The 25,858-nt window shown below is 40.0% G+C and overlaps 1 protein-coding gene across 3 annotated transcripts; it reads right to left on the minus strand.

Annotated features, from left to right (window-relative positions):
* Positions 1–39: 39 nt before the first annotated feature.
* On the minus strand, positions 40–25,836 carry LOC129437806 (bridge-like lipid transfer protein family member 2). Of its 3 annotated transcripts, none has more exons than XM_073863296.1 (40): positions 25,560–25,836; positions 24,970–25,110; positions 23,989–24,115; positions 23,801–23,850; positions 23,352–23,493; positions 23,151–23,269; positions 22,986–23,046; positions 19,932–20,124; positions 19,725–19,848; positions 19,526–19,650; positions 19,208–19,275; positions 18,979–19,115; positions 18,766–18,884; positions 16,191–16,384; positions 15,836–16,100; positions 15,458–15,663; positions 12,109–13,147; positions 11,801–11,992; positions 11,524–11,726; positions 10,742–10,860; positions 10,416–10,633; positions 9,754–9,944; positions 9,557–9,656; positions 9,278–9,477; positions 8,194–8,491; positions 7,822–7,979; positions 7,539–7,745; positions 7,352–7,451; positions 7,100–7,282; positions 6,900–7,021; positions 6,670–6,825; positions 6,465–6,586; positions 5,855–6,035; positions 4,707–4,793; positions 3,450–3,560; positions 3,226–3,361; positions 1,988–2,109; positions 1,478–1,583; positions 1,268–1,398; positions 40–1,167 (listed from the first exon to the last, which is right to left on the minus strand). In XM_073863296.1, the coding sequence occupies exons 2-40, from the start codon at positions 25,035–25,037 to the stop codon at positions 982–984; spliced, it is 6,666 nt and encodes a 2,221-aa protein (XP_073719397.1). In that variant the 5' UTR covers positions 25,038–25,110; positions 25,560–25,836; the 3' UTR covers positions 40–981. The 3 variants fall into 3 exon arrangements, with proteins under 3 accessions (XP_073719397.1, XP_073719398.1, XP_073719396.1); XM_073863297.1 differs by having other exon boundaries at positions 19,932–20,121; positions 24,970–25,125; XM_073863295.1 differs by having other exon boundaries at positions 24,970–25,125.
* Positions 25,837–25,858: the final 22 nt, after the last annotated feature.

The raw sequence follows: 25,858 nt of genomic DNA on the forward strand, positions 1-25,858 counted from the left end.
ACACCATGAAAAAACGGCTCAAATTCAAAGAGACCTAACTGAGTTTGAAAGGCTTATTGGCTGCTTTTATTGACAAATTTTAATTTACATGCTTGGTGACATTTAATACCTCCCATATCTACAAAGAACAATACTAGGCCTCAAAACAGTGGGAACAATCTGAAATAATCCACATCTTTTGAAGCTGGAACGCAAAGATCAGCAGCATTTGAAGATGTTATTGAAACGATAACCACAAATACAAAAATATCAGAAAATACTTTGTGTAAAAGTGCCACAGTGTTAAAATTACAAAGCATCAATCAATCGGCTACAAAGGTGAAATACGACAAAATGATTCTCGTGACCGTCAACGTCACAACGCAGCTGCTTCACTAGCAGAAAATCTTTAGTATGCTTTGCTTTTGTATTGCACAATGAACGGTACAGTAAAGCAAAAGGCAACTAATTGGATATCATGTACAATGTAATCTTTAACCTTGATCTCCTATAGGAATAAATTCCTTATTTATCATTAATGAAGCACCCTACTTAATGGGATTGTGATTATTTGTTTTCAGTATGCATAATTTCAAACTCCCTTAGCCATTCCAGGTGCTTCCCTCTTTGAAAGTCACTTGGGAATCTCCTGAACCAGCAGGAAAGACATCAGCAGCACAGCTCTCATAATCCGAAATAAACCGTTGACTTGTGGGACACCATTTAACTGTGATGTCATCTTAGTTGTGAAATGTGGCTTTAACGCTGAAGTGCATTTTAATACACTGAAACGAGTTATGGCACAACGGAAGCACAAAAACACACAAAGCTAGGTATACAGCACTCATTTCTGACAGTAGAATGACAATCTCATCCCATAGCAGGACCAACGCTTGGAGCCGTGGCTTGTGTTCGGTGCTGGTTTGCCCGTCCACATCCAGCATGGACGTTCGAAGGCACCACTGGTGGTGACGTGGACGCGAGTCACTTATCGTGGTCCGCTCACTTGCGCCGACTGAAGATGCTCTTTTTGGTTGAGCTCTTGTCTGCCGTGCTGAAGCCGATCAAAAGTCGTGCCTTCTCATCCTCCACCTGCTGCTGGACGCTGCTGTCTGCTTTAGCATCTGTGGGTTTACCTCGAGACTCTGAGCCTGAGGCCGGTTTCAACCGTAGTTTCTCCTTTATCACCTGATCATAGCACAAAAGCATGGACGTTGATTATGGTGTGTGTGTTCTGGTTGGGAATCGACTACAGTTTATAACTACTAATGGGTAATTTATGGGTTACCTGTGCAACCAGAGCTTTACGACTGTCTCTCTTCACAGCCATGGCAAAGTCCAGCCAGGTCCACGTGTTGTTATGATACTCCAAACAGGGCAGAACCAGGTTCAGATCTTTCCAGTCCACACTGCTTTTCTCACCCTATGGCAAAAGTGAACTGTTAGCATACAGGAACACCTCCTTTAGATTGGTGTTTGGTGAATTTGGCAGTATGAACACCCTTGTAGCTGACACAGAGGGGAACTTGAGGAATCTTGATGTAGATGAAGGAGTTGTTCATGGCTGCTCTTTCCTTCATCTTGTCAATGTCATCGACTGGATGCTGGAAATGGAGGAATGTAATGTTTCTTTAATAGCTCCTAGCCATATCAGCATAGAAAAATTTAATTTTCCGTCGGTCTTAGTACACGACGTAACTACAGAAGAGTCAAGTTTTAAATAGGAAAAATATTGGAACTCTTTGGTTATTTTTGAGCGCGATGCTAATGGTCTAATCAGATTCAATGGATTATGGTAAGCTATGCTAAAAGTGGTAGCGCCAGACCTGGAGATCCAAATGGATTCCAAAATGGTAAAACTCAAATGTTTAACTCTAGGGGAGCTGGAAAATGAGAATATTTTCAAAAAAGTGGAGTGTCCCTTTAAAAGTAATAATGTAAACAGACATTTTCTCGACAATACATCAACGTTTATTTTTACGTTTGTTCAATTATCATATTGGAATACCTCGGGTGGTTTTCGAAATGACCTCCTGACTCCAGCTGTTCGATTTAACCCTTGTGTGACCCCTTTTCCAGGCCCAAGTCCACCTATGGAGTCTTCAGAGAGCTGTCTGGGTTTCACCACGCCTGTAGTATTAGAAAAAAAGTCTCAGACACTATACTGCACACCAAAAGTGACCCTGAAGCAAACCTTTGAATGTCAAAGGAGGGAAGAGCTTTTAATAGTCAAGATCGAGCCATCAGTATGACATAACACACATCGGATAGCAACCTAATACTCTTCACATGAGCATTAGAGAGGGACAAAAAGAAATCAATATTAAGTAATATTGATCAGTGCTATTTATGTCAGCGCAACGATTGCGGTGGTAAAAACAGGAATGTTAAAAATATGTCAGTCAAGGCAGTGCAATCTGGATTTTTCAGAATTTAGTTACAGTTCCACATTAAAGTCCCCAGGAAATCAAAACTGACAATTCTGACAAGGTCACATTCTTTCTGATCACATTTTTTAAACGCTAGTTAGTGTGTAATGTTGCTATAATACCATAAATCATACCTGTAAAATGATAAAGCTCAAAGTTCACTGTCAGGCGATATATTTTCTTTAACAGAATTCGCCTTTCAAAGCCTACAGCGAACGGCCGGTTTGGACTACAGCCCTCTACTTCCTGCTTGAATGACATCACTAGAACAGTTTTTTGACTTAACTCCGCCCACAGGAATACGTCAGTCGCCAACTAAGCTAATGGCAAGCTAAGCTGTTATTGAATCACAACACACTAAACAGACTACACAATCAGAACTCGTTGTGTATTTCTGAAGGAGGGACTTCATAGAACAAGGAAGACATCAGCCTGTTTTTAGGACAGTGAAAACAGCGCTATACAGATGAATGAATTGTGTTAAAAAATACCGTGTTTTTTACACATGAAACATGAACACATGTTATATAGTGCGCTGTAAACGCAATCAAAGCATCAAAAACACAGAAAGAACGGGACCTTTAAGTTACATATATGGCCATCCAAATAACCTTACATTCTTAAAGCATAACACATAGCTTCAATACACTGCAAGTCGTTTTGGATTAAAGCTTCTACAAAATGCAGATGAAATTAAAATTTCCCTGATCTAATATGATGTTTAACAATTATATAGCTGATATATGAGATATATATAGCTTACATACTTCTGAAGTAATACATAACGATATACAATAACAAAGCTAAGTTCACAAACCTGTAGTAACCAGTCTGAATTTATCTTCCTCATCCCCAACTTCCTCTTCTTCCACATTTCTTCCAGGAAAGAAAAATCCCATCATCCTTTTGAAGAATTGGTACATGAGCTGAATGGTGAGCGGTACCACATTAACCTACAAAGGAAAATATTTTTATACAGTTACAAATGAATATTTACAGAGAATATACAGTGTTAAATCTTGTAGGCTTTATGATAATTACCTCAAAGTGTTCTTTGACAGAAATCCCGCCTACCGGGGGGCGGACCTTACTGAAGATGCGCAGTGCAAGCTGGCGTCCGGATTGGCAGGGGCTTTGAGGACGCAAAACCACCTACAACACAAAACCGAAAACTAAGAACACAACATCCCTTGCGTTAGTTTAAATAAAAAATGTAAAGCGAAAACAATCCTTGCATATTCTGGCAGTCAAACCTGAATGAATGTAAAAACATAAATGAAAAAGACAAATGTGATATCCTGGACCACAAAACCAGTCACAAGTAGCACCGGTATATTTGTAGCAATAGCCAAAAATGCATTGTATGGGTCAAAATGATCGATATTATTACATGATATGCCAAAAATCATTAGGATGTTAAGTAAAAATCTTCATATCTTCATCAAATATTTAAAAGGTGATTTTTTTCAATATTCAGATTTTTTTGCACTTTCAGATTCCAGATTTTCAAACAGTTGTATCTCGGCAAAATATTGTCTTATCCTAACAAAAATACATATATGGAAAGCTTATTTATTCAACTTTCAGATGACGTTTAATTCTCAATTTTAAAAATTGACCCTAATGTTTTGTGGTCCAAAACACGCAGTAAATAAATAAACACTGTGTGTCAAAAGTAAATGTGGATAGATGATCAAGTAGCAATTGATCAAATGAGGTTTGTCCCGACAGAACAATGAAATCTCTTAGCAGGCATGTATGAAAGAGGAAAAATGCATTGACTAACAAACATACAGTACGATTTTACCCGTACCATACCTACCCTCAGATGCTGCACAAGAGAAACCAAGCAAATGGTTGTAAAACTACAAAGAGAAGTCTAAAACTCAACATTTTCAAAACAGGACTGAAGTATGGTCCATTTTTTACGTGTACGGGAGGGTTTGTGTACAGTGCATGTGACGCAATTTTCGTCATCAGAAAAGTGCCTGCGTACTGAACGCGTACCACTGGATTTTTTAAACCCCACGTATGGTTTACAGGAGAATGTAGTATGTAGCTCAGGAGATTTACAAGGCTGTGCCCTGCCCTTGCACGTACATTTGCGTACACGTAAAAAACAGACTATTCTCCGAGCTTAAGGAAACCCTGTATAATTATACTAAAAGCATTTATAGACATGTAATAACATTTCACAGAGGCTAAAGTTCAAAGAAAGCAGAATTTCATATATAACTAAGTCACATGATATTGTCGTCCTATCATTCAACAAAGGTAAATCTTTAATGAGAGCCGTACCTTGTAAGCAGCATTGGGTAGCAGGTTATTCATGGTGAACCAGCCCAATTCCAGGAGATGTTCTGCTGTGTCATCAGACTTATTTAACTGTGAAGAACAACATCCTGTTAGCCCACTATGCATAGTCACGCACATAGTAGTTAACATTTGACCCACTGTAATGATTACATTAAGCAATTTCGAAATTCTTACTGTGCATTCACACCAGAGACGAAAGGCGACAAAAACTAGTTTTTTGCTCGTAGTTGGACGCTTGAACATTTTGAGTTTACTTTGCTTCATTCGCGTGTGAAATTCTAGTCATTCGAGACATTCACGTGTAAATTCGCGTAATGGGATTGTGTCATGTAGCTGTCCATCAATGTAAACAATGTGCAAAGTAGTTGAACCAAAAAGTGCATGATTAGTAAAGTTATTGGCTTCTAAAGTAGGGAGTCGACTCTGAATCACTAAAACGAGTTGTCATATGGATTGAATCTCCTGCCTGTTTTTATTCACGTCACACGAACACTTTGCATAATAATCTCCGCCTACAGCCTTGCCCGGGAGAAACAAAAACTATGACCTGCCCACAGCTAGTTAGTGTGTAAACATCATATCATGCTGTGTTTTTAGTTTGTGTTATTTTCACTACCAAAGGATGAAGATATGAAGAATCAGTGGTTAAAATTACTTTTTACAGAGGGATTTACTAGATGTTTGGCAATGAAAGATGGTTCAGTAACCCACTTTATTTATTGTAACCTGTAAGTATGATTATAGCTACATACTTGCTTAAATGAGTGTAAAAATGTTAATGTCTGTCGTCGTTTTTATAACCTGGACTAATGATGAATGATGTGTATTGATGTGGTTTTTTAAACTCTTAATATACTGTCAGAGAGTCACGTTAGCAAGCGGCTAACGCATGCTGCACTTACGGTTCTGCTATGACCCGGTTGGCTTACATACTTGCTTAAATGAGTGTAAAAACGTTAGTTTCTGTTGTCGTTTTTATTGCTTGGATTAATAATGAATGATGTCGATAACGTCTTCTCAGTAAATCATGTTAGCACTAGGTCAATACATGTCGGACTATTGTTGGTCTGTAAATCGCTTGCGCTTGCCGACTCTGGTGTGAATGCACCATAAGGTCACTGCAGACTCACCTTGCTATACATGAACCTCTGTAGTTCGAGCTCAGCTATGCCCAACTGTCCATCCTCTTCTGTGAGACACCAGCGGGCCTGAGCGAAGTAGATCTCGGTACGACGCACCACGCTAACATCCTCCGGGGGTTTCCGCAGCTCCAGCTTGTTTGCCCGTTGTAGTTGGAAGTCCTTAAAACACCTGAAAGAACCATGTGGTTGCACATGAAATGCCGAAGTATGGTCAATTTTTTACATGTACGAGAGGGTCGGCGTATAGTGCGCATGACACAGTTGTCACCGCCTTTTTTAAACCTGCATATATTGTACGTGTAGGTCACACATGTGCCTGCAGGACAATGTTGTATGTAGCACAGGAGATGCATTGCATTTTATCGCAACTCACATGCAGCGAACATCTGCGTACACGTATGAGTCAAATAAACTCACGGTGTTCAATGGTGTATGTACGTTTGCGTACAAACAACACTTCGGGCTGAAAGACTTGACTTTCTCTATTAGTACAACTGGATTTCTGTATCAAGAGTCTTTGTTAAACTAGTAGACCACAGCCTGCAGCTCACTAGGTTTTGCAACTGGGCTTAAGTAATCAAATGTTCTGGTGACCAACCGGATGAGGATATTAAGCTCTTCGCTCTTCATCTGCATGTCTGTCTTCTCTTGGTTGAGCTGATTCTGCAGACGTAGGTTGATATCAGATAACTCATCTCCTCTAAACTCTTCTGTCTGGGACTGCAAGGGTCAAATCAAAAACCAGCATGAGCAAGGACGTCATCACCTGTAAAAAGCGCTCGTAGGGAAAATGTTTCACTGACCCTCATGTTGGAGTAGATCTGTTTCTCCAGACATCGGATCTGAGCCAAATGCTGTCGTACTGCCTCTTGGAGGTGCAAAATACTGCTACGCTGCTCCTCAGGGTTACTGGAGATCTCCAGCTGGAATCGCACACGTTGCTTTCTTTCACTGTGTTCCTGAACAAAGACAAAGATCTCACATTAGCTCACGAGACAGGCAATCATTTAAGATTCCTCTTTTAGACTCAAACCTTGCGTCTGGGTTCCACGTGGAGTAGCAGGTTATTGACTATATCCAAGATCATGGAGTACTGCACTGGATTAGTTGAAATCTCCAGGTCGTTGTGGATGAGAGTGAAGGTGTCTACAGCTCCTGGTGTGAACGAACAAAACAAATGATGTTGGAAGTTCCTCAAACAATCTCAAAGTCACAAGGCCAAAAGTGGCATACCAGCCTGTTTCTTCAGTAGGTCTTCTTTCTCGTGGCAGTCCCGTGTTTCTGGTGGTTTAATGGATGTTGCCAACTCAGGGTCAATGTCGTGACTGTAGCCGATGTAATACATACGACAGCTACACCGAGAGATGATACGCTGGACTTGCTGAGTCTCTTGCACTTGGGATGGCTGGTTCCAGTCTAAATCAAAGAGTTTCGAGTTACTTAACTGTTATCTATATGGAAAATGTCATCTTTATAATGTCTCACCTGTGGTAGTGCTGACCATGCCTCCAACAGCTTGACCACTTTCCATCAGCTCTTGTACCGAATCCAGGTTCCTCTGCCTGTGCTCCTCAATGTTCTTCACCTGCATGAGCACAAAGTGGGATTCGACTGCGTTACAGCCATGTTTGATCGACTATAAATGATGTACAATTTGCATCTTAAACCAAACCTCCAGCCACAGCTGCCAGTCTTCCTGTTCTGAGGGGTTTTGCTCCATGGTGGCAAAGTACTGCATGCCATCCAGTAGGCAGGTCCAGGTGGTCTTCTGTTTGAGGGTGTCGTTGTACCAAGCGGGATGATGCTCACACTGCAGTAGCTGAGCCTTAGCAGCAGATACCAACACACAGCCTGCAGTCTCCGTGCCACGCAGCATCATCTGAACAACGTGAACGTGGGGAGATATTTAGACCCAATAAAGCAGCGAGTTAATGCTGGTGAAACTGAATGCATACCTGTCCGTTGACTAGCTCTATGAAGCAGTTGCGGTTGTAGACGTCATCCGTCTGGCATGCGGCGATTCCACAGAGCTGATCGCACACACCCGCATCCTCTTCTGAGAACACTACAAACTTATCCGTCTCCTCGATCAACTTCTGTAACATTGACGTCCCTTAAAGAGCAAAAAAAAAAAAAAAACATTTAGTGACACTAAAAAAACATTTAGAATATTATTTCAGATTGACTTGGCCCTTACATTACATCACACCACACCAGCAATTGCTAGTGTCTTCACATTATAGTCACATGGTCCATTGTTTTATAAGTTTGCAATTCTTATTCAGAATGAGCTACGATGTGGACCAGACCTCAAAATAAGACATTACCTTCATTCTGACTCTTTTCTGGCCGGGTGGCAGTGGGGACAACTGGCGTAGCTGGAGCTGTGTTAGGAGAATAGTTAGACATGGATCGCTTTAGCTTTTTCGTCTGTGCCTGGGTGTCGATCCGTAGACCCTTCAGAGCCTCGGTGGACAGGTTCCTCTTCAACACGGATGCTTTTTTGTAGCCATCGTACAACCCAAAAGCAATGTTCCTATTGGTGGTGGTCCAGGAGGCTCGCAGGTCCACTAAACACAGCTTGTGTGTGTATGAAGCATTGCCCTCGTCTTTGGAGCTCACCTCCTATGACAAACAAAACGATTAATCGCGACTAATCGTTTGCAGAATAAAAGTTTTTCTGTACATCATATATGTGTATGTACTGCGTATAATAATTATGTATATATTAACACACATGCATGTATAATTTTAAGAAAAAAATCTATTTATTTAAGTATTTATAATTACATATAATATAAATTATAAAAATGAGGGCTGTCAAATAATTAATCGCGATTAATCACATAAAAAATTAAAAGTTTGTGTTTTTTCATAATATATGTGTGTGTGTACTGTGTGTATATATTATGTACTGTATGCATATATGAAAGAATTAAAAAAAAATTCTATTTATTTATTTAGGTATTTTTTGATTATATTTATATTATAAAATATATCAAAATATATATAAATATACATGTAAATGTTTCTTAAATACAAACAGTAATATGTGTGCATTTATCTATATATATTATATATATAATATATATTTATACATAAAATAATTACACACAGTGCACACACATAAATTATACAAAAAAACTTTTATTTTGTATGCGATTAATCGCAATTAATCATTTGAAAGCCCTAATATAAATGTATATACACGTACATATTTCTTAAATATATACTTGAATGTGTGTGTATTTCTATATACATAATTATTATACACAGTATAATAGTATGATGTAAACAAAAACTTATTCTGCAAACGATTAGTCACGATTAATAATTTTGCAGCCCTAGATTACGAATTATTTCTAATGTTGCCAACAAAAACCCCTACATTACATCTGTTTGACATTTTACCTCCTCTATTCGTTGGCTCTGTCTTTGGTAGCTTAGTGAAGATAGGCTGAGCAGGTGGGTCTTCTTCACCTGGGCGTTGATCTGATGGTCAGCTGTCTCGTCCCACGTGGAGGCCATTAGGTGGACGGTGACCAGAGAGAGCTCGCTGACCATCTGAGTGACGTTCCACTCAGAGATCAGCCGCCTCATCACAGTACCAGCTGCCGAACACAAAGGCAGCCATTTAAGCACAAAATGTGTGAAGAAGACACAGTAGATGAAGCGTGTCTGATCTCTCACCCTGTGGAATGAGTCTTTGTGCTCCTCTGGTGAAGACGTGACCATTACTACACTCGACCTGAATACCTCTCTGCTGAGCAAAAGAAGCCCAGTAATGAACCTGCAAACAGAAATGATTTTAAGACAAGGTGGTCTTGCGTATTTATTAGTTTAGGTCAAGACGCAAGAACTCGTCCATTCGGAAGCAGATATCTTACTTGTAGTTGTGGAAAAGATGCTGTGTATGACATCTGTTTGTAGTGCTGGCCGAGCTTCCTGCGATTGGGTTTGAGACTGTGGAAGAGCTTGCCTCTGCAGATAGGCCGGGACACGTTGGTCCAAGTGGCCCAGAAGTTCTGCATCCAGCGCAGTGTGCTGCTGTAGAGGAGGATTCGGGGCTGACAGGGTTCTAGGAAAAAAAATAGTGGTCACTTTTCATGACTTTTAAAAATATTTGGCTAAGTCGAGAAGGGAAAGGCTTAAGCCCAATTTATAATTCTGCATCAATTGCAGGCGTAGAGTTTGCTTGTGGACTCAGCTCAGTGAACTGATGCGCTGAACACCTCCCGTCAGGTTAAAAAACTTGTCATATTTCCTCACACGCATTTCTTTTTGCCTATGAGCGATCTGCATGTGTAATTGCTGTGGGCGCTTGCCTGAGTTTTATCAGCTGAGCACTTTGGTTGCTGTGATATGTCTGCTTTGTTTATCAGTCATTAAACGATTCGTCAGTTGGTTGTTGTGATATTTGTCCCGCCCCCCTCCACTGTGATTGGACGGCCGAGTGAGAAGTGACATTAATGAGCTAAGCGTTTCACTCAAAGTTGAACAATTGAAAACATACGCCAACAAAAATGCCTTGGTGTACACGCCCCCTTACCACTGTGCCAGTTGAGGTCCATGGTGATTGAGAGATTGAGGTTTTCAGAGCGGAAGGCCCTGTAAGAGTCATGCGGCTGTCCTGACAGGACATCCGTAACGTTCTCGGCAGCGCAGAGCATTACGGCATGGTGGTCGTGTGGATTGCCGTGGCACAGCCATTGGAGGTCAAGGGTCATACACAGGTTTGGGAGATGCAGGAAACAGATATCATCATACCTTTAGACAGAGTAGAAAGAATGAGCAAAGTTAACTTAATAACACATGGTCATATTGTTATACAAAGCTATATGTATATGACTCAAAGAACATCTAAAATGCACATACTTAGATGCTGTTCTAACGTTAACATCCAGATCACCCTTGAAGACAAACTGTCCTGGGTTCCAGTCAAAGTTAAGCTTGTTCCACTCCCAATGAAGGTTCTCTGTAGTGTTGTAAGGATCCTACAACAGATTTTTTACATATTTAAAGGTGCATTGTGTAACTTTTAGAAGGAGCTATTGACAGAAATGCAATATAATTGACATAACTATATTATCAGTGGTGTACAAAGACCTTACATAATGAACTGTATTGTTTTTATTACGTTAGAAAAGAGAAGTTTTTATCTACATACACCGCGTATCCCCTTACTTGGAAGTCGGCGTCATGTTTTTATAGTAGCCCTAAATGGACAAACTGCTCTATAATGCGCATTGTCACTACGTTGTCTCAGACGATGATGTGTTTGTCCTGTGGCGGCTAACGTAACTTCTCTATTCGTTTCGAAAGGGAGTGATGAGCTGTGGACTGAGGCGCTGGTTGCAATTCACCTCAACGCTAGATGCCACTCAAAATCTACACAGTGGACCTTTAAGTCAATGGTTTGGGGTGTGCTTCCCAAAAGCATGTGACGTAATTGACTATGTTGTTAAACTAATGTGGCTCGAACAACGGATATGCAACAAAGTTACATATATTTTTTCAGGAAAAAGTCAAGACTAGGCTAGGTAGTTAGTTTATCCAACGAAGCATCATACTGTGGTGGTTAAACTCCTGAGTAGCCATAAACATTGACCATTATATTTCCTATTCCTGCAATCATGGTGAAGTAGGAGTGCATGTACCTCAGTAGCGAGCTGGTGCAGGTTGGCCTGGTCTATGTCCATGACCCAACGTCCATGTCCAAGCAGTCTACTTTTATCCCACCAGGCCAGCAGCGGGGAGGGGTCAGCTGTTGGCTTTGTCAGTAAATCAACAGCTTGGCCAATCAGTGTCCAAGCAGGATCCCAGCATGGTCCCCATACAATAGTGTAGAGGGAAATGGTTGCTGCAAACAATTTGAATGGTTAAGTCCCATCGTTGTACCATCACAGGCTAGGTTACAATCTCAAGAATACTTACAATGAACATCATAGTAGAACTTTAATGGTGGCATATTCCTGTAAACGGTCACATCACCCCATGGCTGGCCGAGCTGAACAATCTGTTTGCGCTTCGCTCTTATCTGTCCGTCCTGCTCGGTGGCCATCAGTCGCCCCGACAGCGCCCAGTCTCTGATTTCAAACAGGTACCGTGGGTAGTCCCGGATCCGCACTGGACCAGAGTGTAGAAAACACAAAAGATCTAATGAGCTGCCTTTCTACAGTAGACAAAGTACTAAAGTAGTAAAAAGTACAATTATTTGACTTAATACAGCTTGCTTTACTTACCCAGATATGCATTAAGTTTGAATTTAAAAGCACGACACCACTGCACCACCAGCTGTAGACCGTCTCTAGGAAAGGGGCTGATGCCATCAATGTCCCTCAGCTGTTCCCGGATCCGCTCCGGCCCGTGCAGCGACTGATCCGCCAGAGCCACCAGCTCAAGTTCCGTCACCGTCCAGGTAAGCAGGGACTTGCGCATGGGCGTATTAGCGTAGAGACGCTTGGAGCGCTGAATGTAGATCTCAATATGTTTGCGCTCAAGGGAAGTGTAGAGCTCCTCGATCTTACGCGCGGGCAGCAGCTCGCCGTGCTGCTTGCGCAGGTCGGCCACTTTCTTGTCCAGCAACAGCAGCCTCTTGGCGCTCTCCTTGTTTTCATCCTTCATCAGCTCGTAATTATCCCGTAGTTTGATTTCGAAGACGTCATCCAGGAACACAAAGGAGAACTGGGTGATGCGGACAACGACGTCCGGAGGTAACCTCTGTGGCTCTGATGGTGGGATGGCAGCTCTGTGTAGGGTCTTCAGCCACTTCTGCACACTGATGGCCTTGTCGAAAGTCTCTGAGAAGTTGTACTGGTAAGGGAACTCGATGGAAAGGCTAGGGGCAGAGAAAAGCCAGGTACGATTTCGAGTTGTTTGGAGGAACGTGAAAGAACTTCTGTGCTGCTGCATCTCCTCAAGGTCGTCCAACATCTGCACCTCTGCTCCAGTAAAGGTAAATATATCATTCCCATCAAAATTGAAGACTAAATATGGACTTTTCATGATCACAGCTCCAGGTCTTTTGGAGATGGACAGAGATTCTGAACTGAGGATGATGAAGTTCTTCTCGGCCACGTGGGCAGTGAGTCGTGTGCATGCCAGCTCTATACACACCAACAGGCTGGTGGAAGAACCTGCGGACTGTTTTCCATCCTCCTGTCGTAGCTTTAGAGAAGCAGATAAGGTATTCCAATAGCTTTGGCTCTCAGTAACGTGCTGATACAAGAACATGTGATCAGATGGGGTCCATTGCATTGTTAGAGCGCTATCGCTATGAACCTGTTGATATGAAGATTGGAGGAACAATGCAACATAGTATTAAATATCGTATATTATTATTATTTTCATAAAATCTTTACCTTTCTTTTTTCCATACCTTGACTGTTCATAGTCAACTCATATATAAAATCAGTTCATGTCAATTTAGATCTAGATTCTTTCTATTTTTGGACTATTTACATCAAGTTGCACACTACTTTGTGGATCTTTGTACTGGCTTTTTCAACAAGCTGCCACAGTGGCATTGATGCATGCTATGTTTTTGCTTGGGTCTATGACTGTTCCCACGTTCAGTTAAGACAGAGGCGGGTACATTTGACTTATGAACACTAGTTAACTTGATACAGCAAAGATATGGTAAATAAAAGAAATACACTATAGTGAAAGACATTATTGTATATTAATGGTGCCAAAGAATGCCTTTACACAATATGTTAAATTGTTTTTAGATATCTACAAAGAAGGTATGTGACTTTATTAAGTGCAAAAATGATCCAGCAACGGTTTAACATGTCCATTTACAACACTAGGTTTTGTCCCCTAGCATATGCTTAAAGGAACACGCCCAGATTTTGGGAATTTAGCTTATTCACCATATCCCCCAGAGTTAGATAAGTCCATACATACCTATCTAATCTCTGTGCGTGCTGTAACTCTGTCTGACGCAGCCCCCGCTAGCTTAACTTAGCACAAAGTCTGGAAGTGAATGGCTCCAGCTAGCAAACTGCTCCCAATAAGTGACAAAATAACATTTTCCTATTTATGTGTTGTGATTTGTATAGCCACACCGTGTACAAATAACAAGGTGATATGAGACACAGCCATCTTTTAACAGTATACATACCGGGAACTATATTCTCAGAAGACGAAGCACTGCTACATGGGCGGAGTGATTTGCACAACTCTGACCGAACTCTCTGCTCCTCACCAGGGGCTTCTCGGGTGCTGCGAGCAAATCACTCCGCCCAAGTAACAGTAAAATGTTCGCGTTATTTTGTCACTTATTGGGAGCAGTTTGCTATCTGGAGCCATTCACTTCCAGACTTTGTGCTAAGCTAAGCTAGCGGGGGCTGCGTCAGACAGAGTTACAGCACGCACGGAGATCAGAAAGGTATGTATGCACTTATCTAACTCTGGGGGATACGGCGAATAAGCTAAATTCCCAAAATCTGGGTGTGTTCCTTTAACTAGCATATAGTGCTAACTCAACGGTCACAACTTTGTTTTTTAGCATTGTAACAACATATACATATGTAATAATGAAATGTTGGGACGTACATCCCAACTGTAATGTCACAGTTGGTTTTAAGGGGGCTTTTTTGTATGCAACGTTTACATAAGGATGATAAAATCGTGTTTGAGGCTCAATATGATGATATGTCATTACCATTCACAGAACTCTTACCTGGGGTTCACACCAGCCACGTTTGAGACGTCAAAATCACGTCTACTCACTTCATTCGCCCGTGAAAGCCGCGAACTAGACGCGCGAATGAGGCGGAAATGCATCTGCCACGCTAGACGCCTCATTCGTGCCGGGAGACCTCCAGACGCGCATCAACGCGTCTTCACATTGACTTAACATTGAAATCACTCGCGCTTGACACCTCTACAGCGGCTGGTGTAAACGCAGCATTATTGTTTTACATTGTATGGCACCTTTAAGTTATATAACTAGAAGCTCCAGGAGGGTGATCACACCAAACGCGTTTATGGCAGATGCAAGCACCTTTTTTAAACGATTTTCTATGGGCAGTGAGGTGTTTTTGCCGCCTGCCACAGCACATGTTTTTGAAGGAGTGCTGAAAACAGAAAAACGCCCAAACATCATTTGCGTCTTTCCATTGTCCAATTGAATGAGGGGAGAGGCGTGCCGTCCATTGTAGTGACGGAAGTTTACAGTTGCTTGGAACAACCGGACTGGAGTCACTCACAATCTCCTGTGTTGTTGTGCACCTCTCACCCTCAAACAAGGTCAGAGCAAGCGTCCTTTTTTTTTGAAGTTTCTGCTTATATGACGGTTAACAGCAAAAGAGCGCTCAGTTTCAATATTTGATTGACAACTGCATCGGTGGTTGCCTAACAATATAAAAAGCTGCGCCGCACTGTTAAAGTGACCAAAAAAAGGCAGTGCAGCGTGCCCTGCGTTTTCACACGTTTGGTGTGATTGGCCCCTTATGCAGTAACCTTATCATAAGTTAACGTTTATCATAGTAAGATTTGTAATTTTTCCACCCACATGCCAGTTTTTTCTCAATTTTGGTATCAAATAAGTATCCAAGTAATGATATCCCAAAAATGGTGTAGTACCTCCAGACAACGGGTGCTGATGTGGTAAGAAAAGTTGATAGCAGTGAGGGCCAGTATGGGGTTGGGTGTTTGGGCGGCCTGGCAGCAAGGCTCCAAACTCTCGGTAAGTGCTTTTACCACAGCCAGAGAAACGCCCTGAACAGAAACGGATGAGCTCTCACCCGATCCCTCAGCTCCCACCGTATCGACTCTTACTGCCACAGCCCCTAGAAAAACCAAAAACATACTCTTATGTGCTAGAAAACAGAACAAATTAACATGTTACTTTTAAATAGATTCATTAAGGGCATCTTATGGGCATTCTCATTAAATTCACACTTAATTTTAATGACACGCCCAAGACAAAGTATGCAACTGGCCTTTTAAGGGCATTCTCACCTGCAACATTAGAGAGTGTGAAGACGTTGACATCTTCAAGACCGAGTTTGAATTTAAAGAGCGGAGGCGGACATGCCTGTGGCTTTTCCAGAGTGGAGTGCAAGGAGACGTCCTCGCCCCCGTTTAGTTTTAGGACAGACAGCAGACGCGAGAGACACATAGTGCAGGTCTCTGATACCTCCAGCTGGAGGCCTTTCAGACTGGACTCCACACAAACGTCCCCAGATGGGCTGGAGTTCACCGCCCTCGGCTTGCTGTAACTGCCCTGTGAAAGAACGAATCTATTCTTTATCAGGCAAAATATGAGAAAACCTAATTCCATCAGTGAGTTATCACTCGGGATCATGCGAATTACCTGCAGTGTAAGGGAGTCTAAGATAAGGGCTTCCCCCCAGACGTGCTTTCCAGCTGGGTGTGGAGCTTGCTGAATGTGGGAACCTTGGCCCACGCGCCACCAGAAATGATCCAGGGTCAGAGAGGTTTTCTCAGTCACAGTTACACTTGTCACAACATCTTCTTCTTGGTGACAGTCCAACAAGTGCTGAAGTTCTGTTGGACACAGCAGGATCAATTACACTTTGAGAAGACAAACACTTGAATTGAACTGACCGATCCTTACTATTAAGCCTGAAGTATAGTCTGTTTTATATGTGTACGCGAACGGTTGAATGCGCAGCCTTGCACAGCATAATTTTTTGTCTCAAACATGTAAACAGACGTTCAATGCAATGCATCTCCTGGGCTTCATAACTACATTCTCCAGTAAGCGCATCTGTGACCAACGCAAACAATGTACATGGGGTTTCAAAAATCTGGGTGGTGTGCGTACAGTACACATGCACTCTTCTCATAACATAAAATTGTAGGAATGCACTGAAATGAAAATTCTTGGCGAAACCGAAAAAGAGGAAACCAAGGCTGAAACACTAAAAGAAAGTATGCCAATTATTAGTACCATTGCATTTATGGCTATGACTGTGTACTAACTTTACTTAAATCAAGGCATTGCAATTGCATAAATTAATATTAAAGTTTTAAAGAATAAATCAATTACAAATTATGAAAATTTTTATTTAGCACATTGCAACAATGCACAGTATAAAATAAAATTCAAACTAAAATGTTGAACTTGACCCCACTCATGTGTAGGGGAAAACGGGGGCTAAAGTAACGCGGGACGAAAGTAACAAAGCGATTTTCTAATAATATTTATTTAAAATTGTAAAAAAAAAGTACATTTAAAATGTTATTTTATTCCTCAAATTTTATGCACAGATATGTAAGAGAATAATGACAGCGTTTTTCACAATGTACTGTTTAAATCTTAAGTCAGAGAGATGTTGGTTTTGCCGGTTGTTGATGAGTAACAGCTATGATCACAACGCGCTTAAGCAGCACAGGATAATAAGTGAACAGTCCTTTATCAGTGCCCAAACCTGCATACACGATATACTGATTCACGAACTCAGAAGCAAATTGAGACAGAGATACTGAAATACGTCCACACTGTAGACATGTTGCTTCAGAGAAGCACGTGCAGGTCGCGGTTTCTGTTTGCGTCATCACAACATTTCAGCCGCATTGTTTCGGTGATAAAAGCCTTTCAAAACACTAAAATGCTCTTTTCGGCCGAAAATTTTCGGTGGCCGAATATTCGGTGAATCCCTATAAAATTGCGTCACTCGCACTGTACCCGGATCCTCGCATACTTAAAAAAAAAATTACTACACTTCGGCTTTAAAGGAACATGCTGACTTTTTGGGACTTCTACTTGGGCGGAGTGATTAGCGCAACTCTGAACAAACTCTCTGCTTCTCACCACGGAGCTTCTCAGGTGCCCCGAGCAAATCACTCCGCTCAAGTAGCAGTGCTTCGCCTTCTGAGAATATAGTTCCCAGTATGTATACGGTCTCATATGGCTGTGTCTCATATGACCTTGTTATTTGTACACGCTGTGACTATAAAAATCACAACATATAACTTTTTTCACTTATTGGGAGCAGAGTGTTAGCTGGAGCCATTTACTTCCAGTCTTTGTGCTAAGCTACGCTAGCGGTGGGTCCGTCAGACAGAGTTACGGGACGCACAGAGATGAGAAATGTACTTATGGACTTATCGAACTCTGGGGGATACGGTGAATAAGCTAAAATCACAAAAAGTCAGCGTGTTCCTTTAACAGTGCAAGTATACCTGCTGCTGCTGTTTGTTGTATATTAGTTTTGACATGATCAAAAGTGATTTTACTTTGTCAACTTCAAAGAATTATGGTAACAATAAGTCAATAAAAAGTCTTAAATTATTGTAAACAGATCAGCTTAAACTTATTTCAGTTTATTCCTAAAGTACCATTTCTAATTCTCATTTACTTTTAAGTTGTTTAACAAATATTTAGTCAACAAGTGTAAATGCAGCCTAATACTCTTTCTTTCTTTCTTTCTTTCTTTCTTTTCTTTTAAACGCCATACCAGCTTCTAAGGCTATATTCAATAAAGTATAATTAAATAAAGGAAGATTAAAAAAGATGTTTAAAATGTACTTCCTCTAGAACAGTGGTTTTCAAACTGGGGGCCGCGAGATGGTGCCAGAGGGGCCCCAGTTTTATGACCTTTTATGAAATATATTACTTTATCATGAAGTCTGTGTAATTAAACCTAAAAAATAAGGCTACTAACCAAAAGCACTACATTTTTGTATAATTTAATGTTTTTTTTTTTTAATAAAATGTTGAGTTTTAGAACAGTTTTTTGTCACAAATTTTCTTTGGGGGGCCACGAAGGAATGCACCGTACACAAGGGGGGCCGCACATTGAAAAAGTTTGGGAACCACTGCTCTAGAAATCTTAAAACCATGTTTGGATTCACTAGATTAAAAACCTTTTCAAAAGTATCAACAGAGTAAAAAAGGTTAGCCTATACTCTGCCTTAATTACCAGTGTTGGCTGAGATGAAGCCCACTGCAAAAGGTGGCGTATCTCCCAACTGCACGGACACATTAACATTGGACACTGTGGAGCTTATCATCACAGGGACATCCAGCTGAGGGAAACGCCTGACAGACAAAGGACAATTATAAGAAAACAATAAACAAAACCTCCATTACGGCTCAATCCGTGGCTGCCTGACTGCGAAAGGCTGATTTGTACCTTTTTCTACGCCCGGCTTTTTTGTTGGAGAGCTGGTCCCACGGCAGCATGTCCAGCCAATGAGAGAACTCCTGGTGACGATAGTGGATGATGCAAGTGTTGATGGTGACCGTGCTGGAGATGTCAACAGACGTCACCTTAAAAAAAAAAAGAAGGCAGTAAACAATAATGAAGATCAACATTAATCTGATGTAATCTAATATTCATACCGAAAGTTCAAATAGCTCACCTGCAGTATAGTTTTTAGGGCGTTGAGGCATATAATTCTTTGTCTGCTCTGTGACAGCAGAAGGCCATCTTAAAAAAAGTTAAACATTAGTGTAAATTTTTTTTTACTCGATTTTACTATTTTCTGAAAAACAAAATGCTTTGCTGTATAATGTATTGGCCTGCTAAACTCGCTGCCATGATGCTAGGGTGACCTGTGTGGTTGCTTCTACAGTAAGATGATTAAGATGAATGCAATGCTTTTACAACATTGTTAAGAGGTTGCAGTTTGGTTTTGGCCTTAGTAACTGTGTTTCTGTGCACCTGCGGTCTCACCCACCCTCCAGCAGAAGCTCCAGGCGGCTCTGAGGGAAACTGAACTCAGGTGTGATGCTCTTCAGAGGAAGCTGCTCATCATCACGATCATAGCCCACCTTCAGAGACTTTAAAGTCCAATTTAAATGTCTGCAAAACAAACACAGATTGTTAAGACATTTAAGGTTGACCGCAAGAACCTTAATATTCGTCTCATTGCTCACCTCTTCTGACTGTGCATGGACAGTGTGATGTTAGTGTTTTCAAAATCAACTTTGACCTTCTGCGGAACCAGTTGGTGAAGGTTCTCAATTGCCACATGTTGGATATACGAGTCCTCTTTATCGTCTTCAAATTAAAAAGGAAGGGCTGTTAGTTGAACAATGAGCATACAGCATGTATCTTAATCCACACACCTAGTCTGGTCTAACCTGATGTGTGACTGGTGCAGTCTGGTGGGGTAGTTTCTTGAGGTACGGATAACTGGCTGAGGAACAGGCCCTCATGAAGCTCAGCCAGCAGGGTTCTCACATTCAGTCCCAGCCAGCCTGGCCTCAGGTCAGGCAGACTTACGTCACCATTCAGAGCCAAACTCAGGGACACTTCAGCCAGACATGTATCCTGCTAAACAGTGCAAAGGTCAATTGCGTCTACAGTGTGCCACAAACATGCATGCAACATTAGATGTGGATATCTATTTTTTTATTGTTTGCACCATAAAATTTAATTCTGTGTAACTGGAAATGGTTGGACAATTACACTGCAAAAATATTTGGTTATTTTATTTATTGGTTCTTCCTAACCCCTAAATAGCTGGAAAAAAAAGACAAACCAAAGCTCTGCTCTTAGGAGGTTATGCAAAATAAAGATGGCCAAAATCTACTATTTTAAAAGCAATTGGCAGGTATGGTAAACTAATTTTAAGTAAATTAAACTAAATTATGACTGTTTATGGTGTAAGAAACCTCAACTAACAATTTGTGTATTTTAAAAGAAATATCAGTGAAACAGTAGAATATATATCTCCTCAAAGTGACCATGAAATTTAAATGAAAAACTTTTATGGAATAATATAGTTTTTTTTTTTTAATAAATGAGTAATTTGTGCACTTCATTTTTTTATTCACGTGCCCTCATAATCTTTAATAAAAAATGTTAAAGGGTTAGTCTATTTTCTCAAAAAAAAATCCAGACAATTTACTCACCACCATGTCATCCAAAATGTCGATGTCCCTCCCCGCCCAGTCAAGAAGAAACTATGCTTTTTGAGGAAAACATTGCAGGATTTTTCTCATTTTAATGGACTTTAGTGGACCCCAACACTTCACACCCAACTCAACACTCAACAGTTTTTTTCAACGGAGTTTCAAAGGACTCTAAACGATCCCAAACGAAGCATAATGGTCTTATCTAGCGAAACAATTGTCATTTTTGACAAGAAAAAGAATAATATGCACTTTTAAAGCACAACTTCTCGTCCATCTCCGGGTCTGTGACGCGCCAGCGCGACCTCACGCAATACGTCATCACGTCAAGATGTCACGGATGATGTATGCAAAACTACACTCCATTGTTTACAAGTGTGGAGAAAGAGGACCGTTCCGACGTTGTTGTATGTGGAATGATACTAATTAATGTATTTGTGTCAGTTTATTGTTTAAAATGGTCCACAAATGTGCGTTTTATATATGTAACACGTGACCTTTCCACTGCATTACGCAATTACGTGAGGTCGCACTGGTGCATCACAGGACCGGAGATAGACGAGAAGTTGTGGTTTAAATGCATATTTTTTATTTTTCTTGTCAAAAATTACAATCTTTTCAACAGTAAGACCCTTATGCCTCATTTGGGATCGTTTAGAGTCCTTTGAAACTCCGTTGAAAAAAACTGTTAAGTGTTGAGTTAAGTGTGAAGTGTTGGGGTCCACTAAAGTCCATTTAAATGAGAAAAATCCTTGAATGTTTTCCTCAAAAAACATAATTTATTATCTGGATTTTTTTTTTTTTAGAAAATTGACTAATCCTTTAACCTTCTCCCCTCCTTCACTTCCTGTCACTAAGACTTGTGTGAGGGAGGGCGGGGCTAACAGAAACTTGCGACAATTAGCAACATGGCCCAACTAACAACAATAAAATCAGTTCTCAAAGGATGAAGTCCCACCCCACATTTTCTTCTCATTTCAGAAGCTGGTCACTCGGACATACCTCACGAAAGGGTTGGCCGATTTTGCAAAAAATTTAATCTCAATTTTTTTTTCCTCTGAACATTTGACCAATTCACGATTCGATTTTCTTAATTTTTTTACTAGTCAACTTAAAACATGACTAGTACTACATCAATACTGCAGTAACTTCTCTTTCCAATTGTATTATTTTTATAAGATGCAAGAAAATCTGGTTAAAGAAACTTCTAATCCAAATGCACTATTAATATAAATAATATAATATAAATATTAATATAAATAAATAAATATTAAGAAATAAATATAAATATATATATATATAAATTCACTTTTTTTAAACATCTATGCAGATATTAGGTATGTTTAAACATACAATGGTAGCGTTAATGTGAAAGCTAGACCTAAAACATATGTTCAGGCTTTTTTATAATGTTTTATTGTATTTGATTGTAGTTTAAGTACACAGTCATAATCTCACATCACGTTAAATGAAACAATTCAACTACTATTTCTTTTTTAACTATTAATAACATTCTCCTATGATTTGTTTAAAATTTGATTAGATTTTTCATTAATAATTTTGTCAATAATTTGGATAATGTATGCTATGACTGACCTCTTTTTACCATTCTTTGAATTTAATCTGTTCAATAAGTCATTATTAGTTTGTGAATCATACATTTCTAGTCACGCTGTTGCCAACGAGGACATCACAAATTTTTTGTAGAGGCTGTTTACTGTTTGTTTGTTTGTTTGGACCATTGCATTTCATTCAGATGAGCACTTTATTTGCAGACACAGCGCAGCATATGCACTAGATGTAGTCAGCGCAGACATGTTCAAATGCCGCTATAATTCAACAGGTACAACTGCCACATGAGGTTTAGGTCATGGTTTCAGTCATCTGTACTTTTGTTTGTTGCTTTTAAGGAATAGAGCTGAGGAACAGAGAGCAAATGAAGGAGGAAGAGTGAGATCGCACACGAAGAGGGACAATGGCGCTCTCTATTACTCCCACAGCGTACACAGGATAAAAGCGCATAAAATAATATAGCCTAATTCTGAAATTTTAAAACGTAACTACTACATTTTAACGTAAGCCAACTTGTGAATTTCGCTGGATTTAAAACTCTGCTGGAAACATTTGAAATAATTTAAGTACACAAATAAATTACAAAATACAAAAGTATCAAATATTTAATATTGTACTAGTGATTTTTGGATATTTTAAATGCAGTACACATATTGTGCCTTTAAAACCTTAGCACATAGAAATCCTCCTTCAAATCAGCTTACATACCAGTCTGCTGCTCTTCAAAACTTTACTGCTAAGCTGTCCCACTGAGAAATCCCAGGCCAATCTGACAAGACATCATAATGACTCTTAAGTGCACTTGTATGTGTCAATCATAACTCTCACAACTCTTTAGAGACCAGAGAAACGTTTTCAAAACATGATAATCACCTTTTACTTTGATGATCCAGCAGCAAAGTGATTGCAGAGGAAGTCATGTGCCAGAGAGACTCAGACAGGACCAGATTCAACACCATCACGTTAATGGAGTCGATGTGAAAAGAAAGCAGCTACAAAACAATCTGAATGTTAATCCAAATGTAAACAATCCAGATTCCAGTTCCTTGTTTTATAAAGAGGGTGGTTTTATACCTGAGACAAGAAATGCAGGGTAGATGGACTGACAGGCAATCTCATTGAATTCTCATCTCTGATCCTGGATGCTCGAGGCCTGAAGGGCTCCTGCAGGTCAAATCGGACCCGGGCTTCACCCACACACAATGCCAAGAACCTCCTGAGAAAAACAATGACAGATTATTATGACAAATATATAAATCCCATGAGAGGTTTATAGCATATACAGTATGGGTCAAAAGTTTTGAAACACTTACTCATTCATTAAAACAATGGAACAACACAAATGCTATTGGAACACTATAGGAAACTATGTTCTGTATATTTTTGTCTACAAAAGTCATTTCAAACATTTTAACACGCACACCTTCAAATTAAAAGATTTTTAAGATCAGAGTTAACATTTCAGTCAATTGTTTCCAAACTTTTAACCAGTAGTGTTTTGACAATCCCACAGTTCAACTTACGGCAGGTCCGGGTTAACTATTTTACAAGAAATCCATATCTTGTCAATCTCCTACAAAAAAGAAAAAAAGGTTTAACATTTCTAATAAACGTCAGTTCATCTCAACAAATTCGGCTATGCATTTTAAATTTTGAAGTAAGATTTATAATAATATAACCAAAACTTTCAAGGGCACAAAACGTAACCTACGAGAGTATGTTGAGGCTGAAACTGAACACTGATTCCTCGCACTGAGAACAAACGCACAGATTTAATCTTGAGCTCTGCATTCAGGACATTGTTGAAAAACCGTACAGCCAGACTGCGGACAAACCACCTTGTAAAGACAAAAGACACCATGTTAAAACTTTTCGCTTCTCATTTCTCAGGGTTCCCACAACTTAGTTAACTTCAAATTCAAGGACTTTTCAAGGACTTTCCAGGTCCAATACTCTCAAATTCAAGGACTAAATGTGGGGACACAATTCAAGTGAGAGCAAGGTTACATCGTGTTAACTTTTAAGATACATTGTTACAGTTCCCTTTCGAGAGAACTCGTGCTGCGTCACTGCGGTGACACTTTGGGGACGCCTCCAGAGGTAAGTGCGTCTGAATGTGTATTTTAACTTCAACCAATGGTGAGGCTTAACGACAAAGACAGGGTGACGCGGGAGCCAGGAAGTATATCGCTATCTGAAATATTGCCAAAGACGGCATTACAGGGACGCAGGAAGTATGGCATGCGAGACGCAGCGTCTCGTTCCCTTCTCACGGGACAACAGTTACATGTAACCCGAGCCTTTTTAATGTGTCAAACACAACTATGCAAAAAAGCATTTTGGTATTTGGTATCAACATTCACATACAGAAGATATAAACATTTAAAGCAAACAGTTTAGCACGTGTGTTTAAGAAGTCTAGAATTTTTATGATATTATCCCACACTACACAGGAAATAATAAGGATTTTTTTTACCAGAAAACTTCTTGCATAAAATAGATTCAAGCACTTTCAATGACCTGTATCTATGTATGTATGTATATTTTCAAAAACTTCCCAGGGCCTTGAACCCCCCCCCCCCAGATTCACAAACTTTCAAGGATTTCAAGGACCGGTGGGAACCCTGATTTCTTTACAATGTTTATAAAACTATAGAAACATGTCAGGAAATTCTCCATGTTGGTTACTTACCTAAAGATTGTGATAAATAAAACAGCTAGAGCCAGAAATACTATTATGGCAACCACCAGAGCAGGCATTGTGCTGCAGTGATGTTTCTTCACATCTAACCTACAACCATGTCACAGATATGACCCTGTTGTTCAGTGAAGGCTGATTCCAGACAACCTGTCAAAAGTCATACAATTTATTTATTTTTATTTTGATATTGTATTTAAAATATCAGATATAGTACACCTTTTATTCTAAAAGTTAAGAGATACAAATGGTAACTTTATTAGAGTGACACAGTAGTAAACAAGATTTAATAATTTATCAAAAAAGCAAATTACAGACAATGCTTTAGGTGCAATCAACCATATTATATCAATATTATTATATTGTTTTATATTTTAAACAACCCAATTATTCAATCCTCACTCACAGACTGTGTGCTTTGCCACTTTGGCATTGCAAACAACTTGGGTGGAACTTGAAATGTTGATCATAGCAACATTATGCAGTTAGCTACGAAAAAAATAGCCACTGCAAGTCTCATCCCAAATGATCATTTAACTTCTTAATAAAGATTTAATGATCAGATTTTAAATGTTGTTTCCTACCTGAAATGGTTTACAATGCAGATCAATGGATCTTTACGTTTACACCGCCCTCTCAGTCTCATGCTAGGCTAAATGAGCTAGTTGCGGGAAAATGACAGCTCACTGTCAACAAACTGACATCGTTACTGATGCTTTAATGTCTCCTAAAACGCACAGCATTATAAACACGTGCTATAAATAAGATAAGGACTGATTTTATTCAGATGACAATTTTATCTAATGGGCTTTCTACTTGCACTACTTCTATTTCCAGTGTGAAGCCAGATATATTAACTTTATCGCGATGTTTTTGTGAGTTT

This window comes from Misgurnus anguillicaudatus, chromosome 24 (genome assembly GCF_027580225.2).
Source record: "Misgurnus anguillicaudatus chromosome 24, ASM2758022v2, whole genome shotgun sequence".
NCBI classification, from domain to species: domain Eukaryota; kingdom Metazoa; phylum Chordata; class Actinopteri; order Cypriniformes; family Cobitidae; genus Misgurnus; species Misgurnus anguillicaudatus.

Excerpts from the sequence above, each read along its gene's own strand:
- LOC129437806 (XM_073863296.1), bottom strand. The coding sequence starts at position 25,037 with ATGCCTGCTCTGGTGGTTGCCATAATAGTATTTCTGGCTCTAGCTGTT. Across the intron at positions 13,148-15,457 it reads TCAGCACCCGTTGTCTGGAG|GTTCATAGCGATAGCGCTCT; the intron begins GTACTACACCAT and ends TCATATCAACAG. Across the intron at positions 7,022-7,099 it reads CCTACTGAAGAAACAGGCTG|GAGCTGTAGACACCTTCACT; the intron begins GTATGCCACTTT and ends CGTTCACACCAG.